Consider the following 16339-nt stretch of genomic DNA (forward strand, 5'->3'; position numbering starts at 1 on the left):
TATTCATAAGCTTAGCATTTTAGTAAAGAGTTTTGACAAGGGGCGTTTATTTCCGCTATTTTTTCAAAGTACAATGCCAAAATAAAAAACGGCTTTTCTGTGGGCAGCAAAGAAATAGGGGTCCTTACCTTATCAACGGCCGTTGCGTTCCTGACAACGGACTGAGAACGGTAAACAAAGCCGAGTGACTTCATGAGAAGCCTCCAGGGAGGACAGTTTGTGGATGATAGTCAGACTTTAAAACTTAAACAGACTACCTGCATAACAATAAACCCAGAATGCTGTACGACCTAATGTTGTGTCAAGTAAACGCAGGTTGAACCATATTTACACGGGCTTCCATCACTGTTTTACCATAGATATATATGATTTAACACAGTAGAGCTGGGATGATGCAGTTTTATATAAAGAGAAAGAGAAAACTCTGTACACTAAAGTCTGACAACTCTACCATTACAAATGATGTTTTTTCATGTCGTCGTTTGGTTAGCTTTTTCGGGGGGGGGGGGGGTTAGGGTTATAGATTAAAACTTGATGAAAAAGTGAAACAGTCTTTTTTCTTTTTCTTTTTTCTAAATTGAATTAAAGAGTTACAATAAGACTGACCTAACACTGCAGATCAGTTGGCTATAAAATAAGTTCAAACTATTAGTATAACAAAAACAACAACTAATGAGGAAATAATTTCAAGTGTATTTTAAAATTGTACCAAACTATCACATTTGAGCAGATGTGCCTAGTTTATTCCCATGTTCTGCATTAGTTTTATTGCATCTGCTACATTTGGTCATACAACGCTGTTATATTATTGTCCACCAGATGTCGTATGTGATCTACTCAGACAGATCGGATCGTGGCATGAACACTGATAAAGAATCACTGCAGCCCATATTCCTCTGGAGAACTTCATTTGCAATATCACAGAAACGTGCGTCATGTTCACCTTATTTTAAAATGTCTTAGACCTTCATATTTAAGAATGCTATAAGATTCAGCCGTTGCATATGCGTCAGCGGGGGCAGTGTATGTGTGTGTGTATATATATTTTTATTGTACATGTTATTTTAGTAATTTTATTTTCACAGTTTGGCCAAAAGTGTAAAATACAACTTAGTGGAGTGATTTAGTTCAGTATGTGGTATCAGGCAGGGTCTCATTGCGAAGTGAATCTATTCACCACATGATCATTCATAATGAGAGGCTTGCTGTTTGCTGAGCTTGCTGAAAAAAAAAGAAAAGAAAAAACTTAAGCTGAAACGTGCATCCAGAGAGCGCCTCCAAAGACTTCCCCCGTTGAAAAAAAAAAAAAGACAGAGAGATTGTGTTTCCATATTTTTACACATAAACGACTATGCACAAAGTCTGAAGGCAGCAGTCGACTCAGCTCACACAGGTGGAGGATGGGAATGGGTCATGACCAGGAGAAGTTTTCTCGACTTGCATTGTTTTAGGGTCCTCAGTTTTGGATTATGCTCTTCATCCTGACCTGTTGCTCTCACTGTTTTCTTTGAGCTTGCGGAATCAATATAGTGCGGTTTCATCTGTTCGTTGCATTCCTTGCTGAATGCAAGCATCGTCATGTTGATCACAAGAACTTATCTCCTCTACTTTGTGGTCTCACTCTTTAACTTTGTTCGTTGCATGGAAAGTGAAATCTGCTTCCCGGTTAGATTGGATAACGATGACAGCAGCAGTTCTGACAACGACGTGGAAATCTTTAATGAAAAAAGTGTCATAAAAATACGAGCTTTCCAACAGGAATTAGTCATCGATTTACACCATGACTCTAATTTTATTGCACCTTTACTTTCTAACCAAGACGCATTGGGGTTCCACAACGCCGATGTTGCCACTGACCTGAGCCGGTGTTTTTACTCCGGATACGTGAACGCTGACCGATATTCTTATGCTGCTTTAAGCCTCTGTAAGGGTTTACATGGCGCATTTGGTTTCCAAGACTGGGAATATTTTATCAGTCCGGTACAAAATGACACTAGAAGCGTGGACAGTGCGCATATCCTACGGCGCAGGAGCCAAAACATGAAGTCCGGCTCAACCTCTAGGTGCGCAGTGGACAGCGACTTAAGCCTCCAGGTTGCTCAGTCCCTGGAGAAATACAAGCGGCTGACGGACGACGACAATGTGACCGAAACGATGCTGAAGAAGATGGGGAGAGCCAAAAGGTTCGCTTCAATCCCCAGATACGTGGAGACGCTCGTAGTAGCCGACGAGTCCATGGCGCGGTTCCACGGAGATGACCTAAAGCACTACATCCTTACTCTGATGTCAGTGGCAGCGAGGCTGTACAAGCACCCCAGCATCCTTAACTCAATCAGCATTACGGTTGTGAAGCTCGTGATTATATCAGAGGAGGACAAAGGACCCAAGGTGTCCGCGAACGCAGCCATGACGCTCAGAAACTTTTGCACTTGGCAAAAAAAGATGAACAAAAACAACGACAAGCATCCAGACTACTGGGACACTGCGATTCTTTTCACTAGACAGGTAATAATAATAATAATAATAATAATAATAATAATAATAATAATATTAAGGTTATCTGATCACATAGCAGGCTTTGAGGCTTTGACCGCACAGTAGGGACAGATCTATTTTTACAGAATACAATTACGCATAGAAATGCTTAATGTATTGTGTTTATTTTGCAAATATATTTGTCACCTTAATAAGTCACATAAAAAATGAAGAAGAATACACAATATCCATCCATCATCCTGTTTATAGTAGGTATAGTAAAGGATTTTGTGAACCTGGGGGGCATTTGATAAGCAACTCTGAATAACGCTCTCAAATTCAGTCAGTTGATGGGTGTTCACTAAGACCCACCACCTGGTGAATGCAGGAAGCAGGCTCTCAGCCTATCAATAGCATTAGTCTTGACACTGAGGCTGGGTCACAAAGTAAAATTGTTGCTTGAGCGTAACAGAGAACTAGTCTTGGTTGCTTTTGTTGATCCCTAGGGGGTAGTTTTATAGACTTGGAACCACCACTCACTTATCTTTGCACTCCCACACATTTGGCAGATGACATAGGGTCAGGGATGAAGTCATCATTGACTTTCATTGGTCAGTGTGATGAACACTCTTCCATATACTGTGAAAACTTGGAATACATTTGACAAAAACCAACCCAGCTGGTTCAAATTTAGTTAGTCAGAACAATATTCTTTAGTTATTGTTCAGCCTGCAGTTAAAGGATACAGATCCAGAAACTCTGGCGCCAGAATTTAAAAGCCACGAGTAACATAATAAGGTGCAGGATTGCCTTTGGCATGTGCCATTAACATTACATGATGCATAATTGTACTATATCACAAAAAATACTTGTGATACCTCCAGCTTTACTGAATATAATGAGCATCATTGCCCTCTGGGATGCACTAGTCGGAAAGGCTCTTGTTTCTCTCAGTCGTTCCCATCCTCCTCCAGCTGTGGGTTTTTCAGTCCTACCCACCGGTTTGGCTGCTCCTCATTAAACAGGCCCCTGGAGGGAGGGGTGGGGGACTTGAGGGTGGTGGTGGGGTTGTATGTGCAAATCGCATTCACAACCCTCCATGATTATGCCCCACCTACTTGCTCCATGTCTGAAACAAGCTGATCCAGAGGGGCTGTTCTGCACAGCTGCAACCGGCCTGTACTGCTGCATCCTTACAGCACAGTCTTCACTCAGTCATACACTTCCTCTGTCATTCATTGCCCCAAGTGTTCTGTGCTCCTCCTGTTTGTTGCATGACACCTCCAACAATGTCAGAATTTTCTATAAGTATTTTAAAAAGTTACAAAAGTTATCTCAAAGTTATGTCAAGTTATAAACTCTGTAGCCAGCTTGTCTGACTCCGGGTGGTGGGTCTGCCTAGAGTGAGTCATGTGGATGTAATTTGGGGGTTCCATCACTGTTTGACACCAGATGAGTGACATAAACTGCTTCAATCAGACCAACTGTAACAAATACTGTATTTCAGAATAAGAAAGAATTAACAGAAAAACATATGTTTAATGACACAAGAAACATATAGCAGATAAGACCACAGTTAACTATTCATTATCAGAAGGATGTGAGCTCTCCTTCATAAAACAATGCACAATATTATATTTGGATTGTTGACAAAATGTGTAAAACATCTAAACTGTACTTTATCCATTTTAGGCCTTTATAATGCCACACAGCCCTTTCCATTTTCCACTGTAGCTTTTGATATCAAACAAAGTCTATGCCTACAATTGCTGATTATTGTGAGTGACATAGTTTTTCTGCACTCGTCTTAAACAAGTTTTGCCCTGCATATTATCTAAAGTCAACAATACAGACAATAGTTCACCATCTGTGAATGATATGACAGTCACTTTGTGTCTGTGACTCAGTTACTAAATTTTTTTATGACAATTTTCAACAGACATTTAAAGCGCATCGACTGTCTGTTGTTTTGTTTTTTTACCAAACCACAGTGTAATTTTGTAGTTTTTATGAAGACCAACTCAGTGTTGTTTAGGGGCAGCTGTGGTTGTCTTTAAACTTCATAGTCAGCATGATTGTTGTGTAAAGAATGTTGCAAGTTTACTCAGGTCCAGTGACACAATGTTTATTGTATGAGAGCAGGGAAAAGATTAAATCCATCTATAAATCTGTTCAACTGTATGTTTCCCTTAGGATAGAGGAGGAGCTTTAATTCACATCTTGTTTACACTGACATGATAGATCATGGGCTGAGAAAGAAAGGAGTTCACCTTAGTGTGTCTGGATGTCATAAGCCCTGTCTGCAATACTGCTGATATCAGACCTAAAACTCTAAGCAGTGCTTTTTTAAAAAAAAAAAAAAAAGAAAAAGAGAAAAAAGAAAAGTAGAGTACACAAAGCACAAAAGGTAATGGGTTAATCTGTGAAAAAAAAATAAAATAGAGATACCTCTTTGCTGAGGTAATTATCGTTTTTAAATTGCAGAAGCATTCAAAGATAGATGGCAGATGTGGGAAGTAGGTCAAAGCAAAGAACAAACTCATTGACGTCTGTTTCTTCTCCTCTGACTTTTTTAAACTAATAAATAGCCTAAAAGTTCAGATGTCGTCTACGCACACAAGAACATCTGGACTAGATTTTCACTGGCCTACAGTTGCGGTTTTGTGGTTTGTTCTAGGAATGATTTGTCATAGAACCGAGGCCTTCACTTGGCACAGCCTTTCATGGCTACATTCAGACCAGAAGAGAACTGTAGAGACTGTGGGACATTTATCCGTAGCATCTTAACACCACTGGTTTCTGGGTATGTAGAGACAGTGCTGTTTAGGGACTAGGCAGATGGGTGGTTCTTTGTGGCAGTTTGGGCCAAAGTTATCCTGTTATTAAGAGGTTCAGCTCCAAATGGATTCTCGCTAAGATTGGGTTTTAAAACCCTGTGGCAGAGAAATAGGTCATCTGGAAACTGTGCTCTGGCATGGAAATGTTATGGTTGGGGACATTTACATTACCTCATAGAAGAAGGTGTGCTCTAAACACTTTCGCCCACTAAAAGTTTTAAAGGCTGGGTGGTGGAAAGGGTTGCTTAACACTATTAAATAGTTTCCAAATCTCAAAAGAAAAAAAATAATCTTACTGCAATGACAGCCTGAAGGATAATTTAATCATCTTTATGTTTAAACTGGACATTGTTTCCCTTGGTATGGTAAAATTACACTCAGACAAGTTAATTGCTGAGGCCTGGGATCAAGGTGACATCACCACAAAGAGTCAGACAGTGAAAGAGTCAGGAAATACTGCAGGCAGGTTTCAAACAAACTCTTGTCTCAGAGAGAAGGCGGGCACCAGTGATATAATTATAACATGTACCTTTGGTCAAATTGTTTGTGAGGGACTATTGGATAAAATAGAAATAATGGCCAAATTACCAGATTGTAGTCAAAGTAGAGTATTTAGCAGCTAAATAGATAGATGTGTGTGGATTTTCAACTTTAGCCATTTCAGATGTACTAATGTCTCTCCTTTCATCCAGGACCTGTGTGGAGCATCTACCTGTGATACTCTTGGCATGGCAGATGTTGGCACCATGTGCGACCCCAAGCGGAGCTGCTCCGTGATTGAAGACGACGGCCTGCCTTCAGCCTTCACCACCGCTCATGAGCTTGGTACAGACAGCCACCATCACCATCCTGTATTCAGTACAAATTAACACTGTCAATTTTCCCATGGTGTGTTTGGATAATGCCATACTGAATAGTTCATATATTTACTGTCTGGCGTCTTGTTCTTTTTACAGGTCATGTGTTCAATATGCCCCATGACAATGTGAAGGCCTGTGAGGACGTGTTTGGGAAAATGCAGGACAACCACATGATGTCACCCACACTTATTCAGATCAACCGCACCAGCCCATGGTCCCCCTGCAGTGCTGCCATCATCACTGAATTTCTGGACGGTGGGCATGGTGAGTTTCCACCATCTCCTAACTCCAGTGTTTGACTGTGAACAGACTTGTAGTATATTTGAAGAGATCTGTAAGCAAAGTTTAGATAGACAGATTGAACACAAGAAGTTATAAACAAACATGTAGCTAGCCAGTTGAACACATTAGAAGAATACACGCTCATCCATGGTTGTAATTGATTGAAAATGTTCTTTTTCTGTCATTTTGTTCTCTCAAGCTACATTTTTCTACCTTAAAGGTTGTCATAGTTCCCAGCACTAACAGAACTTAAATAAGTGTTTCAGCACTAATCTGTGCTTCAAACCTGACATCTGCCGGACCTCTTACAGTACCATGCCCAAGCTCATCAAAAAATATCAAAAACTAGAGAGAAATTCTTTCATTTGGATGTAGATTGTTGCCAAGCAGGCCAGACCACAAGACTTGGCCTTGGAGCTATGCTAAACTTTTATTTTAAAACAGCCCCCACATCTGTCCCAAATTATAGGGCTTGTTCTAGGGAGAGCCACCACAGTGGTTTGGACTATAAGGAGTATCTGTCCAGTGTTTCCCATGCAGGTTCACTCCAAATAGAGACACTTTTTGCTTCTATCTGTTCATTTTAGAGATGATCTCAGGAGAACACAAACCCCAGAGAGACACTCCAGAGAGGAGTCTATGTTACAAGGTTGTAACTTGGCTTCTTCTTGCTCTCTACCATAAATCTAGACTTCAAAAAGCAATGGGACAGAAAACATGCTGCCACATGTTTGAGGCATAACTGTGTCCAGAATTATTTGTAACTTATTCATTTCTCTGCACATAAACACGCACCACCAGCTACTGTTTTCCACTATTTCGTTTTGGAGAGAGAAAAGGAAGGCAGATGTGGGGTTGATCTTATTCAGTGTGGAGTGACTTGTTTGTATAGTTTTGTATAGCTGATCATTTAATTAGTGTGTTTCTTCAGCCAAATATGTGGTGAAGTGGAAAGAAACAAATGTACCACCAGTTACAGCTCATTCTGCCACCTCCTCATTATCTGTTGTGAATTCACAGCAACTCAAATGCTGTTGTAAACAGTCAGGGAACCCAGTTTTTCCCAGTTCACATTACCTCTTTTGGATGAAATTCCCCATCAGAGTGAGAGGTTGTGTTTGTTTCCGACTTCCTAGAAACCCTTCCATCCACTGATGTTGATCCTTTATGTTTCACTGAGCACCTACCCGTCAAACTATAGTTACTATTAACCTATTCCTGGAAACTTTTCTGTGCCATTCTTTGTCTTTTTCAGCTGTTACAAACTTATTCTGTATTGCAAATCTAAAAGTTTAACAATGTTCAGGAAAAACGTCCCAGCAAATCGTGAAACCAGGGTGGGTTGAGACAAGAAGCTTGTGGGTTTTTCGGGAGATTTGAGGATGGAATAAGGGTGGGGATATCTGTGTGTGGCATGTGTCAGAATCAAACTGTACCTTCACTTCAAAGAGTCAAAATCACAAGGGCAATGGTGCCAAACCCACAATCCCACTCACCCACCCACAACACACACTCATATTTAATGAAAAGGAATGTATAAATATCAGTGCCTAAGTATAGATTGCATTGTTTTTCATGGAGTTATTTATGTATGAATACTGTGGGGAAATTTGACATTTGTGTTGCTGACTGATTGTCCCTCTTCTAGGGGAGTGTTTACTCGACCAGCCTCAGAAACCACTAATCCTCCCTGACATACAGCCAGGAGCATCATATAGACTTGAACGTCAGTGTCAGCTTGCCTTTGGAGAAAGCTCCGAACCTTGTCTGTTCATGCAACCACCATGCAGTCGCCTGTGGTGCAAAGGAAAGTCCAGTGGCCATTTAGTGTGTATGACTCGCCACTTTCCCTGGGCAGATGGCACCCATTGTGGGGATGGAAAGGTCTGTGATCGAGGGGTTTGCTCTGACAAATATGTCCGGAATCTCAAGGTAACCCTCGGACACAAGCAAATTTTTTGACATGAACACTTATCTCAAACAGTACCTAATTAATGACGGTCTTCATCTTGTTTTTATGTTTCTAGGTGGATGGTCGCTGGGGTAAGTGGGGTCTGTTTGGTTCTTGCTCACGCACATGTGGAGGTGGTGTCCAGCTGTCTAAAAGGGAGTGTAATAACCCAGTTCCGGCAAATGGTGGCAAATACTGCCAAGGGGTTCGGGTCAAATACCGCTCCTGTAACCTGAACCATTGCCCTGACACAGGTACAAATAGCTCAAAACAGATAACATTTTTCCCCTAGAGCATTCCCACCTCTCACCTTCCATTCCTTCTCTGTGCAGGGAAAACTTATCGTGAAGAGCAGTGCGAGATCAGTGGTCGCAATTTCAACAGTAATCGCATTGCTCACTCTGTGGTGTGGGTTCCCAAGTACTCTGGAGTGTCCACAGATGACAGGTGTAAACTCATTTGCAGGGCTAATGGCACTGGCTACTTCTACGTCCTGGCAACCAAGGTAAAGAGCAAGTTTAAAAATCCGATTGGTGATTAGAAAAGGTCTGAATATATCATGATCAGATTGGTTTAGGTACAAATACATATATTATTTTGAGAGATCAGGATAATAAAGAGAAAAAATGCCATGTCTGAACATATCTGAAGCAGGTTGGATCAGATAGCCCAGATTGGATCTTAATGTAAGGCCCAATGTCAGCCAGGTGCCTCTGACTTTGGTGTTGTAAAGACTGAAGGAAGGAATAGCACAGAGGAGGAGGATAGTTTATCGTTTTCAGACTGCAGGATGTGAAGTAAGCTAGAGCAGTGGAATTCACCCATCACTTCATCATACGGGCTGAGGAAAAGCAGATATGGGCACTCTGAATCACAGGACATCTGCATGTTTTAACCGCAGTGTCATGATTTTAGATACAAAAATTAGTTTACAACATTTCCTATGTGCAGTTTCTCCCAAAACGTTGGTTCATTTTGTCTCAACTCTCTAAGGAATGACACATCTTCCAGTGAAGGCTGAAAGAATTCCTGTCAAAGGGTGCTTACATCCAATTTCAGTAATCTTAGGTTTAATTTTCACTAGCAATGGCGATTTATCTCCATCGAACAAACAAAATCTTAAATCATGCTGGTGGTTTGAGCACATGAGTTTTATACTGTGTATGTTTTGATTAGAGAAGTGTATTTGTTAGCTGGATACACTTACCTTGTAACCCATCTTTTTACAGGTTGTTGATGGGACTCAGTGCTCACCAGACTCCACAGGAGTGTGTGTCCAAGGAAAGTGTATTAAGGCTGGTTGTGATGGAAAAATTGGCTCCACAAAGAAATTTGATAAGTGTGGAATCTGTGGAGGTGACAACAAAGGCTGCAAGAAGGTGTCAGGACTCTTCACAAAGCCTGCGTGAGTAAAACCCACTTCATCATGTGGCAGGCTTTAGAGATTATTGCTTACCTCATTCTTTTTTGCCCCAACATGATTACCATTCTATCTTCACTCCACTATTACAGTATATATCTTTAATTGACTGTAAACTGTTTTGGCATGCAGGCATGGCTACAACTTTGTTGTCATGTTGCCAGTGGGTGCAGCCAACATAGACATCCGTCAACGAGGCTACAAGGGAATGAAGAGTGATGACAACTATTTGGCAGTGAAGAACAGTGAAGGTCATTACCTGCTCAATGGGAACTACATTGTGTCAGCAGGCGAGAGGGACATCCTCATAAAGAACAGTTTGCTGCGCTACAGTGGCACAGCAGGCTTATCAGAGACCCTGCAGGCAGTGAACCCCTTGGGAGAAGCCCTTACTGTGGAGGTTCTGTGTGCAGGCAAGATGACACCCCCTCGTATCCGCTACTCCTTCTACCTTTCCCGTCAGAACAAGGAGGACAAGACTCGGAAGAAGGAGGAGCGTGTAAACTCTCACAACAGCGTCCTGGCTGAGGATAGTGGCAAGGCGAAAGAAGCAGACCTCAAGCAGTCTTACAACAGGGAGGATTCTACTCTTGGGAAATGGATCTCCACAGGCTGGGACAAGTGCTCAGTGTCATGTGGCAATGGGATCCAGAGGAGGATGGTGCAGTGTCTGAGACCAGATGGGAAGCCAGGGTTGGACTGTGATTCTTCTCAAAGACCTTCAGCCACCAGGGTTTGTGGGGACCCATGTCCTGAGTGGGATATTGGCCAGTGGTCACCCTGTTCCAGAACCTGTGGGAAGGGCTTCAAACGACGACCACTGCACTGCAAAGCCCAGGCTGGGCATCCTCTAGCAAGGGATCACTGCACTGGCTTGCGCAAACCACAGGAGCTGGACTTCTGTAACCTGAGACCTTGCTAGTGACTTAAATCCATAAACTACACGTGTTGTTTTTTATGTTTTATATGGACTGAATTGGTTCCACCTGCAAGAATTACACCATGTCTGTCAGATGTAGATTTTTCCACCTGCATCCGTTGACTGTTATAGGATGACAGACACTTGCTTGGAAGGACAACAAGAACATTGGAAGGAGAGTGAAATTCGGAGGATGAATGCTGGAAGATATGTTTCACTGCGATCACTTTGAATTAAAAAAGAAAAACATTATCCAGGTATAGCTCTGATGGTGAAATAACATAATAGAAGGTCAAATAAAATTTAGTTGAATCCTTTGTACTGTCAGCAGATACAGGATGACCATTTGCAAGCAATCAGACTAGTTTACCTTAAAGTCTGGAACCCATTTTGTGTCATAACATTCTAACTGTGCAGGCTTCAGAGTTTTAGTTGGGTCTTGCACATAGATCAGAGAAGTCTGCCACTAGGCCAAGAAATCAGATTGACATATGTAAATATCTATCAACTGGACTAAAATGTAATTTGCGTGTGCTCAAAAACATTTTGTGCTTTATTGGCCATAGTTTACTATTTTTTCCAGGAATCTTTTAAATTCTTGAAACTGAACTCTGCGTGCGTATTTTTACAGTTTAGTTTAAAATTTAATGTGACACTGTTGCTTTTAATCTAAATCTGACTGAACAAAACAACACAGGAATCCGTGTCAGTCTTATGGCAGGTCACTGATTTCATTCAGCTGGACCTGCACTGCTCTGCTCTGACACAGGCCTCACACACACACTCATACATATGCACAACCACACACGCTGGGTTCAGTTCCTGCCTCCTGTGTTTGGCATGTTTGATCGCCTCCTTCATTTGACCTCAACAATTGTCTTCACAGTTCACAGTGTTCAGCCAGTCATGAACCCTGTTAAGTCATGCCTGTCTGTCACAATTTCCACTGATAATTTATTATCAATGAAACAATAAAGCAAAGAGGGAATGTGTTTTCCTGGATCTCCTTGTTCAGGCCCCCACAGCCTGAGCCAAGCTGTTCTTTCTACAGACTCCATGAAATCCTGTAATCTGTTATTTTCTCATTTTATTTTAAGGGGCCACATTGACCAGTCCAACATCCAGCTACAGGATCAATCCTGTCTTAGCGGGATCATTATTTTAGTTATATTTTTTTAATCAGCTTTTGCACTTTGTACAGCAAAAGAAAACAATGACTTACATGAGCTGTACTGTATACTATGTATACATTTATTCAGCTCTGTTAAAAAAAAAAAAAAACTAATGTACATAATTTTTGATGCTTCTTTTTTACACAGGCATTTGTAATTGTCTTTGACTTCTGTATATTTATTCCAAAATAAAGTCATTAGTTAAAAGTTGGGACTGACACTTTTTTTTGTTTCGCAGTGATTCATTTAACTGCTCTCACATTCAAAAACTACATGGTTACCTCACAAATACAGCTTATTGGCACTTTCACATTGAGAACGATAGTTTTACTAATTCTAATATGAACACAAATGTCTGCAATTAGATCCCATCCTAAAGCCAAGTCAGTGAAAGAGACCAGGGTCTAAGATAAGTTCCGGAGAAAGTACTTTACCCCAAAGAGTCCTGATTTGGGGATGATATCTTACGTACAGAAACATTATGAGTATGGCCATTTCTGATTGGTCTAGTACTCTCAGACATGACAGAACCTGTTTCAACCAATAAGCATCATAAGAGCTTCATGCTTACTTTAAGCATTTATATGGGTTTTTAATCCACCTCACTACAACTGTTCCCCTTTTTTCCAGGTAACTCAATGACCCAATTTGGAACCACAGCAGTTTGAATCTCCTCTTTCCTTACTGTTGATGTAGTGCATTTTCCTGTGTAGTCTTCTGCTTTACTACCACATACTACACTGGTATGGAGCACATTGCTGTACAGTTGATGCCTCATTTGCAGCAGACTAATCGGAACTTTGCAGATCTCCAGACCCGTCATCGCAATGCAGAAAACCAACAGTTTGAAGGAAACTTTTAGTTTAGATCATCGTACAAAAAAATAATTCAATGCGATTATCACTGGTGAAGCCTGGCTGGGATTTAGAGGTCATTATTTGCCATTTGCCCAGAACATTGACAAAACTGTTACATATGTATTTAATTAATTACATCCTTAAAAATCAACCATCCCTGACCCCTCTAAAGCAACCCTAGACATTATAAGCATTCCTTGGACTTTGCTTTTAAGAAGAGATGCCAGCAGCACTAATATGTCTTCCCTCCTACCTTTTTTTCCGAAGAATGTGTGTGACTATCAGAGGAAGAAAGATTACCGGATCCATGCTGAGCAAATTTATAGGCCAGCATTAAAATTTAAGGGGAAGCAGATGAATGGTAAATGGCCTCGTATTTATATAGTGCTTTCAGACCTATTTGTTCTCAAAGTGCTTTTACAGTCAGAGTGACACATTTACCCATTTGCTCACACAGGCACACACCAGTGCCAAACACTGGGAGAGACTCTGGGTTGATTGTGTCTTGCTCAAGGACACTCTGGAATGTGTCTTTTCCAGGGATCGAACCTCCGGAAACCTCCGGAAACCTCTGGTTCGTGGACATCCCGCTGGACATGCTGATCCACAGCTGCCCCTGCATGAACTCCACTCCACTTCACATGAAGTGTATAAGAATCCATCAGCATTTGCTTACTTTCTCTGCTTCCTCCCTGTGAATTCTCAGCATTATTTACCAACTGAGTAAATGTGAGGTACAGGTAGCCTTGTAGCATCTCACTCTAGCCTATAAACTCTTCTTTGCCACGCTTTTGTTTCACAGTTAGAATTTCAGACATGCAACTACAAAATATTTTCCACCGGTTGTGCTGTGATGCGAACTCATTCTCACTGTCTGTGACCAGTCCAAGAGCACAGCTGTGCTTCAAGGTGGAAATATTGAATTCTACAGTTTAGACACGATGACTTATGCATGTCTGATGCGAGACTATGAGAAAGGGTTCCGAGTTCGTTTCAGACAGACATTTTTTAAACTTATTGAGAAAGAAGCGATGTGACAAAAAAGAATTTAAAAAAATCCTAAGTCTGACCTACATTAGAGAAGATAGAAAAAAAGTTGGAGGAGAGCCAAAGGAAATATTTATTTGTTCTCGTAGCTGCCTCTAGCTGAGGTTTATAGTCATATCTAGCTACAAATTTGATGGCTTTAATCAAACCTGATTCTTTATCAAAACAATATTTGGTTGTAAAAACTCAGAATTAAGTTTTTCATTTGGGGAAACTAATCTTCTAATTTGGGTGGTATAAATTAATTTATAATGTGAAACTAGTATTTCCATCAGTGTGCAGTTTATATAAATAAAACACTTCCATTAGGGTCATACTTACTTTTGTAAAAACTTTGTTCCCTTATCACTTCATAATTTCATATTGCAGAGATTAGTAGAGGACCTGAATGCATAAGTTTGATCATATTGATAATAATAACACATTGTTCAGTGGATTAATTCAAGGATATTAACAAAATAAAGGTTAGCAGTAAATTCATAACCCAATTGACAGACCCGATAATTGACAGATGGACTTCCTGGTCCACCGTTGCCAACGAGTTGCTTGGATGCACTTTTTTTGTTTTAGTTCTAAAATCAGATGACCTGATTCACTGATTCTTAAATAAAGTAAAAAGCAAAGCTCATCACTGTGCTACTCCACTACTTTTCTGCCTATTTGGATTTCCTTGGTAACCAAAGAAACGTTTACCAATATGTGTGAAACCATTAGAAACTGGAGAGGAACTGACAGTTTCTGTAAATCATTAGGGCAAGGAACCCAGTGACACATAATACTCTATGTGGCGTCATCTGCCTGATCAACAGCATATTTATGCTTTTGCAGCTATTGCTGAGTCAGATGGACTGCACACCACAGACCCGTTTAAAGAAGCCTCAAAAAGTGCTTTGTACATAGTCCATGTGATTCTGAATGGGTACGTGGAAAGGCCCAATGAGCCTCATTAATGCACATCTCTGAGGAGGTCTGCTGACTGCAGCAGGAACAGGATCAGTCTGCAAACAATAGTGATGACAGAGTCACTCCTGACTTCTGCTCCTAGAACACTATTCTAATGATTCAGCTTATTGTGGGTTAGTTAAACTGCATGCCACTTTTGTGACACATTTCTGTTGATTTTGTCAGTGCACTTAGCCACAAAACATTGTGAGATCCATTATCCAAACTCGTCATTTTTTCTCCGCTGCAGCTAAAAACCAAACCTTCATTTTTGCAAACACACTTTTTTTATGTGACAGAACCCATCTGGTGTGTCCTCCAAGGAGGTTGGGAGAGTCTGGCTAATTGGCGATCCTGGGTCTTTGGTTGAGATAGACTTTCTAAAAGTTGCTGGAGGAGTCATTTAAATTTACTTATCCAGTCTATATGTGTGTTGTGGCAGGAATATGTAGCATCTCTGTATAACCAAAGCATCAGCTGTGTCCACAGACTTGTAGTAAGCTATTCCTGTGCATCCAGCCTCTGCTAAGTCTGTGCCATGGTGGACCATAGACAGGATCTCAAGTTGGACCGAAGAGCTGGGGCATGTTCAGTTTGATTACCTTAGCACTGTATCCTTGCTTTTTCCACATAATGTGATCCTGCTGGATTCATTAAGCTGTGGCCTCCAGCATGTGCTGGAGCATTACACAGCCAAGTGTGAACCAGTTGAATTGGAGATCAGAACTTGTAAATATGAGGTCATGGTCCTATGCTATAAAAGGGTGGACTGTCAGGGACTTCAAACCTAAAATTAAGGACTTCAAGTCTTAGCAAAGGTACACAGGAACAGGAAATGAGCAGGAATACTAGAGGTGCATCTACAGCCATACTGATAGTGTACTGACCTGCTGAGGTGTAGAACGAGTCAAAAAGCAAAGTCATTTAGAATTTACGAGTTCATCTACATTCCTGACCTCTCCTGCGGTCATGACTGTTAGGTTGTGAGTGAAAGAACTAGATCACAGATATAGAATACAGGCGGCAGACAAAGGTGTCTGAAATGAGTTTCCTCTGTGGGGTCTGCCCACAGCTGAAGTGATTTGATCTAACCAAGACACTTATGAATGTCTCCGTAAGGATATATTAAGGAATCATCCAACTGGGAGGACATCACAGTGCAGACCCAGACTATGCTGGAGATTTATATATCCCGTGTGGTCTGGGAAAATCTTTGGATCCTCCAGGAGGAGGGGATTGGGATCAAGACACATGCACTATTTTGTTTGAACTCTATGACCTGATTCTGGATAAGTGGTGGCAAATAATGACACATGACAGTGTCAATCTCTTAAACTAGCGCTCAAATTAGAACAACAATGCCCTCAAACCTTATTTCACAACAGATCCCATGGTTTTCCATACCTAATAATTGATGCCATAGTCTGGTATCCATGTGTTTAAAGCTTGTTGTTTTTAACTTAACATTAGCTAAGTAGAAACGCTGCAGGAAAGGTTTCTGTTATCTGGACTACAGCCAGACCTGTCTCTGTGGTAACGGCATTGTAGCCTGACAAAGATGTTAAGCTAGAAGTTGA

General features: G+C 41.0%; 1 protein-coding gene across 1 annotated transcript; it reads left to right on the forward strand.

The window, feature by feature from the left end:
- Nucleotides 1-1038: 1038 nt before the first annotated feature.
- On the forward strand, nt 1039-12136 carry adamts15a (ADAM metallopeptidase with thrombospondin type 1 motif, 15a). Its single transcript, XM_047607935.1, has 8 exons — nt 1039-2505; nt 6005-6137; nt 6269-6436; nt 8103-8386; nt 8482-8659; nt 8738-8910; nt 9635-9810; nt 9958-12136. The coding sequence occupies exons 1-8, from the start codon at nt 1579-1581 to the stop codon at nt 10745-10747; spliced, it is 2829 nt and encodes a 942-aa protein (XP_047463891.1). The 5' UTR covers nt 1039-1578; the 3' UTR covers nt 10748-12136.
- Nucleotides 12137-16339: the final 4203 nt, after the last annotated feature.

The sequence above is a fragment of the Mugil cephalus genome, chromosome 15, assembly GCF_022458985.1.
Source record: "Mugil cephalus isolate CIBA_MC_2020 chromosome 15, CIBA_Mcephalus_1.1, whole genome shotgun sequence".
In the NCBI taxonomy this organism is placed as follows: Eukaryota; Metazoa; Chordata; class Actinopteri; order Mugiliformes; family Mugilidae; genus Mugil; species Mugil cephalus.

Coding starts and splice junctions, on each gene's coding strand:
- adamts15a (XM_047607935.1), top strand. CDS start 1,579: ATGTTGATCACAAGAACTTATCTCCTCTACTTTGTGGTCTCACTCTTT. Junction 2,506..6,004: donor CGATTCTTTTCACTAGACAG/GTAATAATAATA, acceptor CCTTTCATCCAG/GACCTGTGTGGAGCATCTAC. Junction 8,911..9,634: donor TCTACGTCCTGGCAACCAAG/GTAAAGAGCAAG, acceptor ATCTTTTTACAG/GTTGTTGATGGGACTCAGTG.